This window comes from Megalobrama amblycephala, linkage group LG18, assembly GCF_018812025.1.
Source record: "Megalobrama amblycephala isolate DHTTF-2021 linkage group LG18, ASM1881202v1, whole genome shotgun sequence".
Taxonomy (NCBI): Eukaryota; Metazoa; Chordata; class Actinopteri; order Cypriniformes; family Xenocyprididae; genus Megalobrama; species Megalobrama amblycephala.
The window spans coordinates 14257731-14278502 of NC_063061.1; the positions used below are offsets into that span (position 1 = coordinate 14257731).

At 36.9% G+C, this 20772-nt stretch overlaps 3 protein-coding genes across 4 annotated transcripts; 1 reads left to right on the forward strand and 2 right to left on the reverse strand.

Annotated features, from left to right (window-relative positions):
- Window positions 1-4115: 4115 nt before the first annotated feature.
- On the reverse strand, window positions 4116-9021 carry tmem179bb (transmembrane protein 179Bb). The gene is made up of 5 exons (XM_048166083.1): window positions 8457-9021; window positions 7589-7785; window positions 7358-7495; window positions 6281-6359; window positions 4116-5110 (listed from the first exon to the last, which is right to left on the reverse strand). Exons 1-5 carry the CDS (start codon window positions 8559-8561, stop codon window positions 4955-4957), a joined length of 675 nt encoding a protein of 224 aa, XP_048022040.1. The 5' UTR covers window positions 8562-9021; the 3' UTR covers window positions 4116-4954.
- Window positions 9022-9186: 165 nt separating this feature from the next.
- On the forward strand, window positions 9187-13514 carry sumf2 (sulfatase modifying factor 2). Of its 2 annotated transcripts, none has more exons than XM_048166081.1 (9): window positions 9187-9403; window positions 10086-10233; window positions 10408-10522; window positions 10662-10706; window positions 11803-11953; window positions 12089-12144; window positions 12463-12547; window positions 12971-13112; window positions 13282-13514. In XM_048166081.1, the coding sequence occupies exons 1-9, from the start codon at window positions 9346-9348 to the stop codon at window positions 13370-13372; spliced, it is 891 nt and encodes a 296-aa protein (XP_048022038.1). In that variant the 5' UTR covers window positions 9187-9345; the 3' UTR covers window positions 13373-13514. The 2 variants fall into 2 exon arrangements, with proteins under 2 accessions (XP_048022038.1, XP_048022039.1); XM_048166082.1 differs by having other exon boundaries at window positions 9188-9403; window positions 10089-10233.
- On the reverse strand, window positions 13129-20703 carry phkg1b (phosphorylase kinase, gamma 1b (muscle)). Its single transcript, XM_048166079.1, has 10 exons — window positions 20369-20703; window positions 20070-20187; window positions 19745-19923; window positions 19501-19555; window positions 18789-18854; window positions 16434-16597; window positions 16254-16344; window positions 14423-14576; window positions 14170-14295; window positions 13129-14093 (listed from the first exon to the last, which is right to left on the reverse strand). The coding sequence occupies exons 2-10, from the start codon at window positions 20150-20152 to the stop codon at window positions 13827-13829; spliced, it is 1185 nt and encodes a 394-aa protein (XP_048022036.1). The 5' UTR covers window positions 20153-20187; window positions 20369-20703; the 3' UTR covers window positions 13129-13826.
- Window positions 20704-20772: the final 69 nt, after the last annotated feature.

Below are 20772 nucleotides of genomic sequence, written 5' to 3' on the forward strand. Positions count from 1 at the left end.
TCTCCTATCAAACAGCTCAACTGCTGAAATCACGTGACTTTGGTGCGCCGATCCACTGATTCGATTCGTTAAGCTCTGAAGCAGTGTTTTGAAATCGTCCCATCACTATATTGTTGAAAAGTCGTATTTTTTTGGCGCACAAAAAGTATTCTTGTCGCTTTATAATATTAAGATAGAACCACTGAACTCGCATTTTTCAAATATGTTTTTAGTACCTTTATGGACCTTGAGAGTTTCAATGGCTTTGTTGTCTATACAGGCCTCACTGAGCCATCGGATTTCATCAACAATATCTTAATTTGTGTCCCGAAGATGAACGAAGGTCTTACGGGTGTAACATGACAGTGAGTAATTAATTATATTATTTTCATTTTGGGTGAACTAACACTTTAATGTGTAGTGAGTGACCACACTTCATGCTACACTACAGGCTAAAATCACATGTGTTTGGCTAATATCTCCATCTAGTGGTGGTTCCTGCAATGAAGCCTATTGGGACTGGTGAAGTTTTACTTGGAGAAAAAGTACAAAATGTTTTTAAACCGAATATTGGTCCAAAAAGCATTATAACAGATTGAAAACATATTTTTAATTCCCTGGAATGTCTGGAATCTTGCAAGGAATTATACTGTTAGCATTTCGTTCTCCCATCTTCTCCCTCCCTCCGTTTATAATCTGGGTTTGAAAGACAGAGAAGCAGTTCCCTCAGTGCTGCTGACAAACGAGAGAGAGAGAGAGAGCAAAGGAGTGTCTGTGTGGTGGATATAAAAGGACACAAATCAGACCTGGTAAGTCAAGCATCTAAACCATGCATTCAACAAATATTCAAGCTTTTTCATCATTGAGGAAAAAGACATTTTACTCAGTTAATTAGATTTACATAGCAGGAAGACCCTATAAATGCCTGATTCAGTAAACAAGACGCTGGAATAGTGTTAGACATCCATTTCCAGTCACCATTCCACTGCCATTGCTAGCAATCAAAACAATGTTTGTTCAGTTTCATTATTGAATATGGTCTTTTATATATTAATCTTAAGAGAAGTGAAGTAACTGTGCAGGCGCTGAGATAAGCTTTTCACTAAGCAGCTTGTTACCTCCCTTGAGCCTGATGATTCAGACTAGTGCTGCCATCAGAGATTTAGGTCACAGAGACGACACAGCATGTTGTCCTAGTGACAGTGAGGAGAACCACCTTAAGAGTAAATCATTAGGAGTGCGTTTTAGTCTGTGTAATAATTGTCAAAACCAAATCCATGTTTTATGCAACTAGTATTTGTCAGTGTAGGTACATACTTCAAAATCTTCAAAGTCTATGTTTATATATAAAAATAGTACAGTTCATTGAACATGTTGACCTTTTATTATGAGTGACCAAAAGCACAGCAGGTTGTCACAACAGAACCCATCAAACATTTATAAAGCACAAAATAATTAATGACAAAACCATTTCCCTCCCAAAACACTGCAGTGTATACATTTCTAAAAAAACGTGACAACTTGCCCCAACCTGAAATGTATGTAATATACCTTTGTCCTGAGAACAGTTCAGCCTTTAGCTCGTAGATTCATTAAATAGTTGACCCAAAAATATGATATTCACAAATGACAACTCTCTGGATATTTTTAGCATGTTAATGGATATGACAATGTTAATGTATTTGGTCTTGGTGGAATACATCTGCTACGCTGCTGCTGCTGTTAATTATTGCTGTTGTTGGTTGATTATTGCTGCTGCAGAGTAAGTACAGGAACTTGCTACTGCCAATACATACGCCGATACGCTTCTGCGAGTATGTAGACATGCTGCTGCTGCACAAATAGCATATATCAATTACCCATAGCCGATCTATACAGGTGGAGCTGGGGAAGGTGGAGGGTTTTCAGATGAACTCTGAAAGCGTGCTGCAAACTGTTTTTGTGAATGCCATTTAAATGTTGAGCAAGCAAGCTCATTGGCTGCAGATGCGACATGAACCAATCAGCTTGTGCCAAGTAGTTAACGCTGTAAATATCACCAGCTTGCGTTAAGGACACATCAGCCTGCGCCATCTAGAGGTTCATGACAGAACTAGGCATTTTTTATAAATTATGAAATGGGTGTTTGAAAGCTGGCGTAAAAAAAGTGAAATATGGTTTGACTTTGAATCTAGTTACTAAAATAGACCTATAGCCCTATATTAATATTCATTATACCCTATCTTTTTTGATCATTTTTTTTTCTCACTCCACAATCCAACTGGATCCGCAGCTGTGAAGTGAAGAACAACAGGATGTCGAAGGACCAGCTGGACTCAGTGGTGAGCCACGCGGAGGGTTTGCTCTCATTGGCCGTTCAGCTGCACACGCAGTGTCAAGAGGAGAGCGCGCAGATGGCCGCTCTAGTCGAGCAGCTGAGAGAGGAAAGCCATAGTCTCCTCAGCCAAAGCGACGTGCTTCAACAGGACATGGCTGAGATGTGCAAAACGCTGGAAGCTCTGATAGACACTAAAGTGGCGTTTGAAGCCAAAGAGAGGCAGGCTCGCAAACTAAGCAAGCAACTCTAAAACACAGCTTGTCCAGCAATTCAAATTTAATGAAATTTGAAATTACATAATAAGTAGATGTAGTGTTTTATCTATTAAAATCCAATCCTGAGACAACAATAATTGCTCAACAAATGTGTGAGTTTGAGGCAGTGTTTGCTCGAGCAGTGGCAGATGGGTAGAGTGTTTGGCAAAACTTAAAGGAATAGTTCAGCCCAAAATGAAAACTATCCCATAATTTACTCACCCTCAAGCCATTTTAGGTGTTTGACTTTTTTTTTCTTTCAGCCAAACACAATCAGACTTATATTAAATAATATCCTGGCTCTTCCCAGCTTTGTAATGGCATTGAATAGTGCTGAGTTTTTGAAGCTCCAAAAAGTGCATCCAGCCATCATAAAAGTAATCCATACGACTCCATTGGTGTAATAAATGCCTTCTGAAGCAAAGCGATGGTTTTTGTAAGACAAATACCCATATTTAAAACTTCATAAACTATATTCTCTGGCAATGGCCATACGCACATTCACGAGAGTCGAGTCGAGTTCTGGCGGAAGGGTGACCTCTGACCTCTTATAGAAGATGGTCATATACACCGAGAATGGCTTGAGGGTGAGTAAATTATGGGATAATTTTCATTTTTTGGTGAACGATCCCTTTAAACCCTTCAGGTGGTGGGGCAGAAAGGACACACATTGACTTTAAATGTGGCGTCTTTTTGTCTTTTAATCTTCTAAACACTCCACAGTACATTTGTAAATAATCAGTATTATTACACTGAGCACACAAAAAAATATTTTTCGATTTTGCAAGGCACTGCCATAAATATGGATACAGATCGTCTTCTCATCTTCACATTTAGCTATTATTATTTTAAGATGTTAAAGGGTTAGTTCACCCAAAAATGAAAATTCTGTCATTTATTACTCACCCTCATGCCGTTCCACACCCGTAAGACCTTCGTTAATCTTCGGAACACAAATTAAGATATTTTTGTTGAAATCCGATGGCTCCGTGAGGCCTCCATAGGGAGCAATGACACTTCCTCTCTCAAGATCCATAAAGGTACTAAAAACATATTTAAATCAGTTCATGTGAGTACAGTGGTTCAATATTAATATTATAAAGCGACGAGAATATTTTTGGTGCACCAAAAAAACAAAATAACGACTTATTTAGTGATGGCCGATTTCAAAACACTGCTTCAGGAAACTTCAAAGCATAAATGAATCAGTGTATCGAATCATGATTCAGATTGCACATCAAACTGCCAAACTGCTGAAATCACGTGACTTTGGCGCTCCGAACACCAGATTCGATACACTGATTCATTATGCTCTGAATCTTCATGAAGCAGTGTTTTGAAATCGGCCATCACTAAATAAGTTATTTTGTTTTTTTTGGCGCTCCAAAAATATTCTTGTCACTTTATAATATTAATATTGAACCACTGTACTCACATGAACTGATTTAAATATGTTTTTAGTACATTAATGGATCTTGAGAGAGGAAGTGTCATTGCTCCCTATAGAGGCCTCACGGAGCCATCGGATTTCAACTAAAATATCTTAATTTGTGTTCCAAAGATTAACGAAGGTCTTACGGGTGTGGAACGGCACGAGGGTGAGTAATAAATGACATGATTTTCATTTTTGGGTGAACTAACCCTTTAAATGATGGTACTGTCAGTGCTATATGACTGTAATAGAATGTAATAGACTGTAATAGAATGACCCACACACATATACATACAGCATGAGTGTGTATATATATATATATATATATATATATATATATATATATAATGTACATACATTTTGTATGCCATTCTAAGAGAAGTTAAATGTTCATAAACGTTCATGTCAAAATATGATTATCTAAAATATTGCCAATTGTATAATACTTAAAATATTAACTAAACTGTAGCCCATTGACTGTTGTCCAAAACAAGCGATTTCATACATAGCTGTGCTAGTTTTATGTCTCTTGTAGCAATCAATTTCTTGTAACATAATAATTTCAACTCAAATTAAATTTTTACGTCATTTATTTATTTATTTGCTAAATATCCATGTATTAAACAGAATAAAACCCCTTCAGGGTATAGAAGAGCCCTCCTGTTCATTTTGGGGATTACTTTCCTGATTACTTTATTTTGCATTAATTGATTGACTCGTCTTATATCCATCATGTCCAATGACACTTTCTTAGGCATGTCTATTGGCTCTCTGGACATATCTTTTAACTTTGTGTATATTATTGTAGCCATCACATCAAAGTACTATTTAGATGAATAATTAAATAAAAATTCAAGTGTTGCCACAAAAATATTAAGTATTTCATCACTGCTTGTGTTCCCACATAACTGAATTAACTAAACTCTGCAAGATACTTCATGATAAGCTCATGTGATGGTGGTTTCTGGTGATTTATCTTGGGTGGGATGGGCGATGGAGGAAGGGCTCCGTCTCAGCACGGCTCCACTCATCATTACCCCAAACCTTCAACCTTGAGTTCTGGCGTCTCTGTATGACCACCACGGCCGTTATTAACACCCAGAAGAAGAAGCTTACCCACATTGACCTCTGTGGAGGAGAGAAACAGAAGGGGGCAGTGCTCAATAAACACAAGAGATTCATTTCTACAGTATTTAATATAAAGTATGAAGAAACACTAAGGTGAACTTAATATATACACTGACACCTATTGGTGTGGATGCAGCATCATGTGCAGCTCTGGAAAACAATTAAGAAACCACTGCAAAATTAGCAGTTTCTCTGGATTTAATATTTATATGTATGTGTTTGAGTAACATTTTTGTTTAATTCTATAAACTACTGACAACATTTCTTCAGTAATGTTGAAAAAACATTGTCATTTAGAGCATTTATTTTCAGAAAATGACAACTGGTCAAAATAACAAAAAAGATGCCACGGTTTCAGCATTGTCCTGCGGGAAAAAACAATCCTTTGAGTTGGGGAACATTGTCAGAGCATAAGGAAGCAAGTTTCCTTCCAGAATAACTTTGTACGTGACTTGAGTCATGCGTCCTTCACACCAGTCCTCCACTAAATTTCACTAAGACACTGTGGGTTGTAGGCCTCTCTAGGTCTCTGTCTAACCAATAAAGGACGCATTGTCGGGCAAAGCTGAAAATTGGATTCATCAGAGAAGATCAGCCACAAACAAGGTTATCCGGGAAGAAAACTTGCTTCCTTCAGCTCTGGCAGTGTTCCCCAACTTGAAGGATTTGTTTTTCCTACAGGACAATGCTCCATGCCACACAGTCAGGCCAATAAACGTGTGGATGGAGAACCACCAGATCAAGACCCTGTGAAGGCCAGCGCAAACTCCAGACCTGAACCCCACCGAAAACCTCTGAAATGTGATCAAGAGGTCACAAGCCATCAAACAAAGCCGAGCTGCTTGGATATTTGCACCAGGAGTGGCATAAATTCACCCAACAGCAATGTGAAAGACTGGTAGAGAGCATGCCAAGACCCATGAAAGCAGGGTTATACCATTATTCATGGTCTGAAAATATGGCTTTTTTTTTTTTTTGTTATTTTGACCAGTTGCCATTTTCTGCAAATAAATGCTCTAAATGACAATGTTTTTACTCGAAATTTTGAAGAAATTATGTCTTAGTAGTTTATAGAATAAAACAAACATTCATTTTACTCAAACACGTACACATTTTGCAGTGTGCTCTCAACATTCCAACCACTTTACGAAAAATAACCAAAGTACTAACCTCAGTACTGTAGAGTCCTGTGTAGAACTGATTTCCACTGTATGGATGAGCCCATGTATTATTCTCTGCATCTTCACAACTAAAACAAAAACATAGTTCCAGCAGTTTACTTTTTAACTTTAACTAAACATTAGCCCCCAAAGGAACATGGTGATGGGGAAAAATTAGATGGGAGGGTTAATTATATTCCTCTTGAAAAACTCACAAAACTTTTGTGATGGAAATAATATGAGCCGGGAGGACTTTTTTTCTCGAGAACACAATACTTTTGCATACTTTTGCACACTCTTTAGTGTCTTTGTTAGTGGGCCTGCCTCCCATGCTGGAGACCCCGGTTCGAATGGGGGCCGAGTAGCACCGATTACATTTGGTGCCGTGGCCCATGTGGGAGTAAAATTTAGGGAGTGAGTGTAACCAAAGACTATAGAATAACACAAGACGTGTCACTCGTATTGTTTTGAATGGGAGAAAGTGTAACGCGCAATATGGCGGAATAAGTCCCGCCTTCTAAATAAGAGCCAATCGCCAATTGGTAAAGTCATCGCGTCACTTCAGCGACCGTTAATCACCGGTTTCTATAGAAACAGTCAGACGCGCGCCTCCGAAGAGACGCGCATTTAGGTTTGCGCATGCGCATTAGCTTGATCCAGCCTGAAAAATACAGTTTTTTTGTCATGATTCGAGCGTTTAGAAACTAAATTTATGAGCCGGTTGTTGTTAGATTTCATTGGTGATTTCAAATATGAAATTTAATCGTAAGGTTGGCGAACATTTTTTGGAGAATTTGATGTTTCCCCATTCAAAGAGATTGCATGATGCTCAGGATGCCCGAGAGGCGTTTCAAAGATGGCCGCCGAGTGAAATGACTTGTCTTAAAGGGACTTTGGTGTAACGGAGGCAAGCTAATAAGAGCTGTGTGTGTAAACTTCCTCCCCTGGCCTCAAGAGGCCTCCCATGCCGGAGACGCTGGTTTTAATCCCACTCGGAGTGAGTCGAGTAGGACTGATTACATATATGGTTCTTAAAATGTGTAACAGAAGTCACAGAATAATGTGGAAAGAAGACAGTTGAAATCACCTGTTAATGGAAGGAACATTATGAAGGACAGAGAAACACAGGCTGTCCCGACCGATCTTGAGAATACATCCTGATACCAAGAGAAAAAACAGAAGTAGGCCACAGACTCCCAGAGATGTGTTGAGAGAAACGGTCCCCCTGCATTGAATAAAAGAAAGTGGAATGTGAAACATCTAAAAGAAATATGAAAAATGCACATTTGAAGGTCAGCAGAAAAGTCAATACATTCACCTTCTCACATCCTCATCTACACAGCTGGCATAGATCCAGTAAAGAATAAGGGAAAAGCAGTAAATAGCCATGCACACGGCGATGGCTGACACAAAATAGCAGACAGAAGGAGAACTGGAGCCTTCCACGGTCAAAGCCTGGCCAGATGCGTTATAATGAACACTTCCATAGAGGATGCACCGTCCATCAAAGTGGCCCTATAAAGACAACCCAAAAATCATTCATATGTGCACATGATAAATATAAGGAAACACAGTAGCAAGGGACATCAAGAGGTCTCTTTCACAAACTATGTACAAAATGTGTATCTCTCTACGACACACGCAGATGAATAAGAAAAGTGCTGTGCTAACTGCTTTTGTCCCTCTATCATATGACTCTAATAAGCCATAATATGGTGCGAGAGGCCGGCTGATCACATGGTGAAAGCTCAGAAGGTCTGACATGGGATCAGCAACATCACATATTCTATATTTTATTGCACATATTTTTTACATATCTTTCAGAATGATTATGGATACCAATAGATGTAGCTTATTAAAGTCTAATTCATCTGAACACTTCAATAAACATATTCAATCACACATTATGTTACAGTACATTTTAACATCAGACTGAACTGTGTATAACAAAAGTGAAAAAAAGAAAAAAGTGTATTAAATGTGCCATAAATATGCATGCAAAACTTTCGCCATGATCATTTGAATACTCAAACTCTGAAATCAGAGCCAAACTGATAGTAAATCACATTTCCCTAGAGACCTTATTATGTTTTTAGTTTTCTATAAGCAATAATAAAACATTTTATACTTTCAGTGTCCACAAATTAGCAACGATCAGACATGTGCAGATGATTAATTATTGTAACCTGAGTGAGTGTCATCCAGGCGGCGGCTATCACCCCACAGATGAAACAACCAGCGTAAAGGACGAGCTCCAAAACTAGCAGCCAGGGTAGTCCCATCATGAACATGCTCTCACAGTCACTGTCTCACAGTGTCCAGCAGCCGAATGCCTCATTCATGCGCTCTTCAAACTGCTGTGGCAATGTGGATCGTCACTAAAGTATGTCCTGTGCTCACAACAATGTTGCTTTTCACAATGAGTCTCGTCAGAGAAATTCACAGCATTGCTATTTGGTATAATACAAGACTGCATTCAAGTCAAGTTTAGACAAAACATTCAGCCAGCCTGAAGCATATGAGGAATCAACATTTACCCAAAAAAACACCTCATTTTAAGATTATGCATAACAGATATATCAATATATGCTTAGGATGACAAACTGGTAGTTTAAGCTGACACATTTTACTTAAATTGTCCTTTAGGAAAGGAGAAATTAGATGTACCACTATATATTTCAAGCATGAATGAGAATTTGCATCCATGTCTGAGATGTACCATCATTATACAGTAATGATAGTAACTGAGGATTTGTTGATTATTCGAGGGAAAAGAAGGTTACTTAATAGTAGCTGAGCAATAAGTGGACTGTCTGTGACAAAAACTGAAATCATTCAGTGTGTAACAGACTTAATACGTCTTTCTCCAAACCAATAGGTGGCGATAAACACTTTTCAACGAGCTTCAGTAACAGCGACGCGTAGAGTGACACTGAATGACTGAACCTTGCAGTGTCGTTGTTTATCATATTTTTCATATTTTTATAAGAAGTCTAATGGGCCTGTCGTGTTTATAGTTTGATAAATCAGACCCTGGACTAAATCTGCCCGTCACGTGTCTTTATATATTTCATAATGATCTTTTGGGAGACCTTCTACCTCGTATTATTGTGCAGCATGTCATGTGCAGCAGGTAGGAAGCCCCATAAACAGCTTTACTTTGCTTCATAAACCTTATATTAACGTAATTTATTGTTGCTAGGTTAAAACTGTTGTAACTTGGTATTACCAATCACGGTCTGTCATAAAAATAAGTAATTTCTTAGCTAACATTTTATGTATCCCACAAAATTGCAGAAGCTCAATAAAAATATTAAAATATAAATAATAAAAGTATTCTGTCTTTTTTATTTTCACATATCATGCCTTGTATTTCATCTCTAGCTCTTGACTGACACTGCTGACATTTTGGTTAAAAAGTACAAACTTTTGAAGAAACTTAATTAGGGGAAACTGTTGGTTGTATTGACAAAAACGCAACTGAGAGGTGTAATTTATGTTCATCATATACAGTACACACATATTTTTATGCACTATCTACTGAAATAGTGAAATGGTGATAAAATAATAAATTATTTTATTCAGATGATAAATAATATTTGTCTGAGGCAAGTGTACAACAATAAAAATATATATATACATAAAAAGTTTCCAATATGGTTTTACTGTGACTTTCATATAACAAAAAAAGAAAACATAGAAGTTCCTACAGTTGAATGATTCAACTGTGATATTTTATTGAAAATTGAGTGGACCAAGCATTTGCTATAAGTAGACATTTGTTTAAGATAAATAATAATAAATAACTGTTTTAGCAGATGATGAGATGGTGTTTATTCCTGGTGGAAAAATGACGATGGGAACCAGTGCTGCCGATGGAAGAGATGGGGAATCGCCAACACGAGCTGTGACTCTCCAGCCGTTTCAGATGGACAAATATCCTGTCACTAACTCTGACTTCAGGTACTCGTCATTGAAGATATTGGCTCAAAACTTAGTGAGCAGCCTACCCAGACCGTTTTTTTTTAGGTACCTATGATGCCCAAATATGCTTTTTAAACTCAGAGGATAATCTTGTCTATTTCAACACACTTTGTCCTCCTACTGGCCTGATACAACTGCTTCCGTTTATTCCAGGGAATTTGTCCGACTGCAGAAATACAAAACTGAGGCTGAAACGTTCGGTTGGAGTTTTGTTTTCCAGGATTTTGTCTCAGATGAACTGAAAAGTAAGGTCACTCAGACAATTGAGGTATGAACACAAAGCAGGAACAGAAAGTTTTTCAAGTTGTTTAAATGGGAATTTCTGTTTACCTAAATACTGTCTTTTATACTATATTTTCTCTTTTACCCTCTATTCTCCTGAAAATTACCCCATTGCTCTCTCCTAGTCTGCGCCTTGGTGGTTACCAGTCGAGAAAGTGTTCTGGAGACAGGTGACATAGTTAACATTCTAAGATTTTGTGACATTATGATTAATAAAAAAAAAAAAAAAAAAAAAAAAAAAAAAAAAAAATATATATATATATATATATATATATATATATATATGTTTTAAAATGTAATTTATTCTTGTGTTGGCAAAGCTGAATTTTCAGCATAATTAGTCCAGTCTTCAGTGTCACATGATCCTTCAGAAATCATTCTAATATGTCAATTTGCTGTTCAAGAAACATTTATTGTTTACAATTGTACAAAATATTTGTGTACAATATTTTTTTTCAGGATTCTTTGATGAATAGAAAGTTCAAAAGAACAGTGTTTATCTGAAATCTAATCTTTTGTACCATTATAAATGTCTTTACTGTCACTTTTGATTCATTTAATGCATCCTTGCTGAATAAAAGTATTAATTTCTTTAATTTCTTTTCAAAAAAATAAAAATAAAAATTCTTACTGGCCCCAAACTTTTGAACGGTAGTGTATAATGCTACAGAAGCTTTGTATTTCAGATAAATGCTATTCTTTTGAACTTTCTATTCATCAGGGAATCCTGAAAATAAAGTACACAACTGTTTTCAACATTGATAATAATAACAAATATTTCTTGAGGAACTAATCATCATATTAGAATGATTTCTGAAGGATCATGTGACACTGAAGACTGGAGTTGTGATGCTGAAAATTCAGCTTTGCCAACACGAGAATAAATTAAATAGAAAACAGTTAGTTTAAATTGTTGTAAATTCACAATATTACAGTTTTTACTGTATTTTCAATTAAATAAATTAAGCTTTGGTGAGCAGACAAAACTTCTTTTAAAAACATTAAAAATCTTACTGTCCCAAACTTTTGAGCGGTAGTGTATATATATAAATTAGACCAGTATGGGTTTATATATTCTCTTTTTTAATTCTTATTGAGTGATTGACTGATTTATAAATAAATAAAAATAAGTAATTTATTATTAACAATTTAAAAAAGTATAAAGAACTACATTATATAAAAATGTATTTATTGTTTATTAACTTATTTGTATTTAATTATTAAGACTTTATAAATGTCTGAGGTCTCTGGGTTTAATGTGTGCAGCCAGCAGGACCAGGCTCTGGTATCAAGGACAGACTGGAATCCCCTGTGGTGCAGGTCAGCTGGAATGATGCCCAAGCCTACTGTCAGTGGAAGAAGAAAAGGCTGCCAACTGAGGAAGAGTGGGAAATGGCTGCTCGTGGGGGTTTAGAAGGTAAGCCAAAAGGCCTTATGCCCCCCAGCATCTAAATAAACAACTGCTGTCTTATGCTTGTCATGCAGTACTGTCCACCTGTTTAACATCATTTTATGTACTGTAACCTTCATAGCCAGCACATGTGCATTTCAGGCAGGACATACCCATGGGGCAACAAGTTTTTGCCGAACCGGACTAACCTCTGGCAGGTGAGTTGAGGGATATTCTTGTCCATATCATGAAGGTGAAGTGTATATTTTTGCTGTAAAAACAGTCAAGTTCTAACATTCTTAGGGGCTGTTCACACAGCTAGATGACCGTTGCACTCAAATCTTGTGTCTTTTGCAGTGTTTCAAGCATGACTCAGTGTTCTAAAAATACGGCTTTCGAGTTAAAGTCAGCTTTTTAAAAAAACACGTCTTGAGACCGTGCGTTTTTTCCTCATTCCACTGCCCGCATCTTGAAAAATGTGTTTTGTGTGAAAGAGCCAATAGTCTGTTGGTAAATTGCAAACTCTTTGTACAAAGGGCCTTTTTCCAGATGGGGACACCAGAGAAGATGGCTATCATGGCGTAGCTCCTGTAACTGCCTATCCTCCACAGAATAACTATGGTATGGTACGACACACGGCACATGAACTATTACACTTTCTGGTGTGTCACATATTATCAACGACAACATATGTAATTCATAGCAGAGACAATGATACCTAGGAACAAATCTACCTATAAATTTGGGGCCAATCTCTTATGCTCACCAAGGCTCACCAACAGTTGTGCTGCTTAATATGTTTTTGGAAAAGGTGATACATATTTTTAAGGATTCTTTGATGAATAAAATTTGTAATAGAAATCTTTTGTAACATTATATTAATGTTTTTACTGTCACTTTTGATAGTTTAATGCATCCTGGCAGAATAAAAGTATTCATTTCTTTCAAAAACAAAATCCTACTTACCCCAAACTTTTGAACAGTATTGTAATTCTCTTACTATTGTTCTGAATTTTGTGAATAATATCACATAATTTTTTCCAGGACTATATGACATGCTGGGTAATGTCTGGGAGTGGACCTCCTCAAATTTTCCTGGTGCTCAAACCATGTACGTCCTGCGTGGAGCATCCTGGATTGACACTGCCGATGGCTCAGCCAATCACAGAGCTCGTGTCACCACTAGGTCAGTCGTGCTCATATTATTCAAGGTCAGCTTTTATTAGACTTTTATTAGCGCTTCTTGTAACAGTTCCAGTTGACCCCAAGGGGGTCCATCAACAAAGCTGTTGTCCAAAGCAATTTATGAGAAACCTATAATGAATAAAATGTCTGTTTTGTGTTCTCACATGCAGGATGGGAAACACACCAGATTCAGCCTCTGATAACCTGGGCTTCCGCTGTGCTATGAGCTCAAATGCAAAACAGAAAAGGACTGAGCTTTAAGAGCCAAATATTCAAGAATTGTTGATGCCAGTGGTGCATTATGGGATTTATACGACATTTCTCCTGTGGAGACATAAACTTCTGGAATTCAGTGTTATATCTGCTTTTTTCCACTGTGAAATTAAAATCATAACCTATCTTATAGTTGTTTTCTAATCATTAAAGTCATTCAGATATAACATTTATGCCACATCTTATATGCAAAATAGAATAAAATGTAATTGTATTAAATAATACCATACATTTTTTAAATAGTTCAGGTATCATTTTTACTTTTTTTAGCATTTAAAAAAGTAAGGCTCTTGAAGGTAATTTTCTTACTTATTTCTATCTCACTGTGTAAATAAGGGGGTCTGATATGCTGTCATAGCAATAGAGGTATATTTTTGGACCAATATCAACATGGTCTTGAGGTAAATTGTGGTATGTAGTTGTAATTGGAGATGTTGAACCCTCACCAAGTCCTCTGTGCTACATCCATCTCGTCAGCTGCAATAGAGAGCAGAATGACTTTTGGAGTGTTCTCAAATAAAGCTGCTCTGTTCTGAGTTTGCCCTTTCTTCACCCAGTGGCCGTAGATCTTAAAGGCACATGTGTCAATCATTTTGCGTAGGGGTTTGATGGCATATGGGTCGCTGCAGATCACTTCCTTGGTCACAGGTTTGGCACGACGATAGTTGCAGTAGATACGCATAGCGGCAAGTACGGTCATACAGATAACCTGCAATGTGTAGGGTGACACTCAAAACCTCAAAGTCAATGCTTTCTAAGAAAAGTCATCTAGAACATCTCTTTACCTTGAACTTCCTGTAAGGGCTGAAATGACGAACTTCTGCGACCACATACTGCTGGAAGAATGGGTGATTGAGGGCTTCCGTGGCTGTGTAACGGCTTTGTGGGTCCACAACTAATAACCTGGAAATCTACTGGGAAGAAATCAAGTTGAATTTAGAAAGGCATTTTTTCCATTCAATTTTGCATAAGTTCTTTTTAAACTGGTTGTCATCAAGACAAACAGGACCACAACGAATTAAAGAAACCAACACACACCAAGTCTTTGACAGTGTCTGAGCGGTCGTCCCACTCCGGAGAGCTGAATTCATATTTCCCTGCGAGAATCATTCGAAGCATCAGCATTTGTTTCCTGTGCCAGAACGGTGGAGATCCAGCCAAGAGAGTGTACAAGATCACGCCAGTGCTCCATCTTCGCAAGAGAAGACAGAAGAAGGTTATGTAATAACACATTTTATTAAGCATAATGGTTTGCCCTAATCAATTCATTTTCTTCTGGTTCACTGTCACTACCAGGAAGTTCATGTATTTATGTATGTGGTTAGTTTGAGTGTTAATGCAATATTTTCCAAGAAAACGTGTTCATTTACTGTTGGGAGCTGCTCTAAAGGGTTAGTTCACCCAAAATTGAAATTTCTGACATTAATTACTCACCCTCATGTTGTTCCAAATCCATAAGATCTTTGTTCATCTTCGCAACACAAGATATTTTTGATGAAATCCAAGAGGTTTCTGATCCCCAAGAGAAAGCATCATAATTACCACATTCAGGGTCCAGAAAAGTAGTAAAGACATTGTTAAAATAGTTCATGTGACTACAGTGGTTCAACCTTAATGTTATGAAGCAACAAGTATACTTTTTTGTGTGCAAAAAACAAAAAATACACAAGGTGAACAGCGTACAAGTATGATGGAAGAGAAGAAATGTTGAATTAAGTTATTATTTTTGGGGGGTTTTGCACACAAAAAAAATATTCTTGTCGCTTCATAACATTAAAGTTGAACATGGACTATTTTAACGATGTCTTTGCTACCTTTCTGGGGCTTGAAATTGGTTATGACATTGCTGTATATAGGGAGGTCAGAAAGCTCTCGGATTTCATCAAAAATATCCTAATTTGTGTTCCGAAGATAAACGAAGATCTTACGGGTGTGGAACGGCATGAGGGTGAGTAATTAATGACAGAAATTTCATTTTTGGGTGAACTAACCCTTTAAGAGTGATGGTGATGCATACCAGTGTTGTTAATTAAAACTATATATACAATAAGTGTTATAAGGCATTTTTGCTAATTGAAAAAAGATATAAATATTACATGAAAAACTTACTTAAATGTGCTATAGAGGATGTTTTGTTTTATACATTTTTGCAATATTACTTGAAACTGTCTTTACTCACTGATAAAAGACTATTTATTAGGTGCACTGAAAGGAATAATAACAATATACATCATCTGTGCACGAGGTAGGGCCTTAAAAACACCAGCCAATCGTTTGCGTGATCATCGCGTAAACGATTGGCCCTCTGGCTTGTCAATCACTGCCATTACGTTCCTTGTGAGAGACGTGCACGCTCCAGTAACTTTCCACACTCCACAGGCGCCGCATGCAATGTTTTTGTCAGGAGTAACAACTGCAGATTATGAGTTACCTGCGGTGAGTCCGACATAATGAATCCACTAACACGACACAGCGAATGCCGGTGGTAAACACTCGTGTTCCAACGAGTTTTGGGAGACGTTGCCTCAAAATGAGCTGTGAAGGAGGGGGGGTTGTTCTTACGCATACGCTCATTTAAAAAACTCAGTAACAGTCTTTGGTTTCTCAGTCGTCGAAAACATCCTCTATAGCACCTTTAAGTAAATTGAAGTTGAGGTACTAAAATTACTAAAACAAACAAAAATCAATTAAAGAGGTATATAAATATTTTAAAAACTAATGACAAAAGCACATACCAAAATTACTAAAACTTAAAATGAATAGGCTACTGACAATATAACAATAAAAGCTCATATAAAATAATTAATACTATAATAGTATTTAAATAATACTAAAATACCACTTATGCACACTTATTGTATGCACTTACAGGTCAACGGCAGGCCCATAGCCAGTGTGGTTGGGATCCATGGAGCACTCAATGATTTCTGGAGCCAAGTAACCTGGTGTTCCACAAACCTCTAGGGGTGAAACAGAGGCAGATGCTTCTAAACTATCTGTAATCATGCCTTCAAAATGCTTATAATTAAAGGTGTTCATAAGAACTCACCATTCAGTCTTTGTCCATGCCCAATCTGGATCGAGAAACCGAAGTCAGTGAGTTTGATATTCAGATCATCATCTAACAGAATGTTCTCTGGTTTCAGGTCACGATGGACTATATTGTGGGTGTGAAGATACTCAACCACCTCCAGAAGAGCACGCATTATCTTTCTATCAAAGAGTGAGAGAAGAGAAAACTGAGTGCTAATAATCAAGATCATATCTCTAAGGTTAATACAACAGCTACAATGGATTAGAGCTGTACTATATCTTTCCATTCAAAAGTTTGTGGTCAGTATGATTTTTTTTAAAAGAAGATTCTTAAGCTCACCAAGGCTTCATTTATTTGATCAAAAATACAAAATAATTGTTTTCTATTTTAAAGGGGTCATGAACTGCTTTGTTTTATGTTTCCTGGGGTGCACTTATAATGTTAGCATGCTTTTTACATCAAAAATTTGTCATAATTTAGAAATAAAAGGCATTTTTCCTACCCTGATTTTAGCTCTCTTATATGAACGCTCTGTTTTAAGGGGCGTGTCTGCTGTGAGACTTAAGTGTACGCCCACTGCTGTGATTGGCTAACATCTTTCCATTTGAAATAGCTACTCTCTCGAAAACTTTTAGCACGTTTATACTATTACAGCTCTCAAGGATAACTAATCGTGAAAAGTGTTATATTACATTTAGATCTACGCCATTATATTTAGATAGTGGCATGAAAGGCTGCAGTGATGAACATTGTAGCTATGGCAATGGCAATGGCAATTTATTTATATAGCACAATTAAATACAATCTATATTGTCCAATGCGCTTTACAATAGCTAAAAACACAGAAAAACACAATAAGTAAAAAGACAAAAAAATTATTAAGCAATAAAACACATACACAGAGAATTGTAAAAACATACCATAAAATAGACTAGAATTGGTGCTTCAGTGTTAAAATATAACAATAAAAGACAATGTAATCTGATGTAAGCTGATCACAGACATGCTGTTGAGCGCATTAAAGCAGTGATCTTGTCATTGCAACTCCATTTCTGCACACTAACGAAAGCTTTCATCGTCACTAACAGTGCAAACGCATTGTAACTAAGAGATTTTTTGAATAAAATGGGAGTTTTGGCGCATCCAGAACTCAGTTACTGATAAACTCGCACTGTTTGATTGACAGCTCCAGCGATTGTAAAGGGAGCATTCTTTGATCGCTTTCTTTATATAATTTAATCATCGTTTAAATAACAGATTATTTTCATCCTACTAAGAGAAACAACATGAAGTTGCTTGTTTAGTCACTGGTTTGATTTACTGACAAAGAACATCTGACATGAATCATTACACATCAGATCAGGCATTAGAATTAACAGTTACTTACAGGTTGTTGCATTACTGTCGAGTCCATATCGTAAAAGTCTGTTTGCAAATCCTGCAACAAAATGCGAATGATTTACCAAAGAATCCGCAGTGAAATCTAGAATACAAATAAATAAAGCTCAACTGAGACATTCACATTGTTGAAAATAAATAACTATATTACTAGCATTAGGATCTTTGGAAAGGAAATGTTTGTTTTAGTCCTGTATCGCTCTTCTCTCCTCGTCATCTCACTAACACACCAGTGGGCGGGGCTAATGTTGCAATGATGAAGTAGGCATTGATTTCTTCTGCAGAGGCGGGGTTTCACTAGATAGGCACATTCCAGGATCAGTCGTTTGATGGGCCTGGTATCAATAAAAGCTTTTATTGGACTAACAAGGAAGTTTTCAGTTCTGAAACTTACAGGATATTCTTATAGTATGATGACCTCTTATATATCAAAAGCTCAAGGAAAAGTTGATTTCTCAATTCATGACCCCTTTAATATATTTTAAAGTGTAATTTATTCCTGTCATGGAAATGCTGAATTTTCAGCATCATTACTCCAGTCCTCAGTCTAACATAATCCTACAGAAATCATTCTAATATGATGATTTGATGATCAAGAAACTTTTCTTATTGTTATCAATGCTTAATTTTTTTTTTTTCAGGATTCTTTGAATAGAAAGTTCAAAAGAACAGCATTTTTTGTAACATTATAAATATCTTTACTGTCACATTTGATCAAATCAATGCATCATTGCTTAATAAAAGTACTAATTTCTTTAAAACATCAATCTTTTGAATGGTAGTATATGAGGAAATCAATAGAAGTATAAAGAACGGCACTACATTCATGGGTGTGACATAACTTAAACCCATCAACACTCAAGATGCCAACAAGCATTTGATTATATAATCTCCTTTTTAGCATAGGATTTGTTTTATACAGTTTAAACACAATTAGGAGAATCTACAATTGGATTATTCAAGGGAGCTGACCGTGTCTCTTTCTCACTTAGGGTCACTTTTTCTGTGAGGTAATCGAAGAGTTCTCCTCTCTTCATCCTGTTAAAAGAACATTCATCTTTAACCATGAACAAAACAGTGTCAAGGCCTATAAAGTGATGAAGGATTACAATACCAGTTGATGTGGTGATATAAAATTGGCACAGTATAGATAGACAATTTTCTAAAAAAACTGTAACTGCATCTGTTCAAAATATAAATGTCTGGACAAAGGAAGGAATTAGGAGGGATATTGTGCACATGCTTGTATTGAGAGCTGAGCGTTTGGCAGAAACAATCTCGTCTTGGCAATGAGTTTGTTGTGGGCTCTTAGAATAGCCAGTATCCTATCTGTATGCTGCAGAGTGTCAACCAACACATAGTCTCCACAGGGAACATTTAGAAATCTGAATAGGAAGCAAACTTGTAAATAACACAATGATTAAAATAAGCAATTGCTTGGTCTTGAGCCAATTTCTGCAGTAAACTTGCAAGTGCTCTGCCTGTGCAAAAATCGCAACCACAATTCTCAAATTTTGTGGGTGTTTGCTATGACCTTTCTAAAAGTTTGCTAGGTTTGTTTCTTACTGGCTCAAGTCTTTATGATATTTTGCTCCCTAGATATAGCTTAGATCTCTCAAGGCCATGTGAACAACACTAACAATAGTGAGGCACAGACATGAGGGTTGTTGTGTGCCATACTTACAGATCAAACACCAGAAAGAAGAAGGCCTTAGATTCAAAGCAATCCTTCAGTTGAACTATGAGGGGGAAAAAGACAGCCTATTTTTTGTTGAACCACAGTAGCCTTGCAATTTTCAATTTTGTAAATGAATTACTTAAAAGATGTGCGATTTTCTGTATCATAACACCGTAATATTAGGTTATATTTGATAGTATATGTATTATGAAAAGGATCAAGATTTAACTTCCACATTGGACAATCATACTTATGTTTTTGTGTCCAGACACTTTTCGAAGAATGTCGATCTCTTTCACAGTGGCCTGCTGGACTTCTTGTATCTCTTGAGGTGTCATTTTGTCTGATGGTGTGATGTCTATGATCTTTACTGCATATTCCTGGCTAGTCCGTTTGTCCACACATCGGCGAACCACGCTGCTCACGCCTCTGGGAAAAAAGACATTCAGACAAATTCAGGACTGATATGTAGCTAATTATAATTTTGATGTTAAAATTTTGTTGTTATTCATTTCAATCTAAATAAATAGTTAGCCTATAGGTTACACTCTCACAAACTTCATCGTGACACCTACCTTCCCAAGATCTCCTTCGGTTCATATTTGTCATAAAATTCCTGACCACCAACCCATTCAGAGTTTTCCTCCTCTTTTGTCATTCTGAAGAATCAGAAATCCAGTGCTGTGCTTTGTCCTTTTAAAGTTTATCACAAACACATGAATACATATTTAACTTTGTCATGTGTCAAATTGTTTGCTTGTATATTTCTTAACAATTTAATAATTTTGTTTTTTGTTTATAATTCGTAATGATTTTTTGTTGTTTTAGACAGCAAAACAGCACAATCTATTCTTGAATGGCTGAGTTCACTCACTATAGTGGTTCGTCCTTCAGTATTTATGGCGCGAGTTGCAGCTCATTCTTTTGCTCATTCAATAACAGACTTCCCTCCGTCACATCACCACCAAGAACAAAACACTCCAGAAGTTAGCTATTTTCCTGTCACTTCTTTACACAACCTTGATGGTGCACCAGCTCTCTGTCCAGAAGCGTTGGCTTAGCTATAAATTAGCGATGTCCGTTTCGTGAATGAGTCATTCTTCTGAGTCAGATCATTGGAGTGAATCATTCGAACCGATTCTCGGTCTGAACATTTCGTTCGCCAGAATTCAACCAGATCCAGACACATTCAGATTTCCCCCCTAATTTTACAGTGTTCTAAAATGTTAACTATTTTTAGGATTATCCCTCTCCCAGACTATAAAATGCATAAAACGT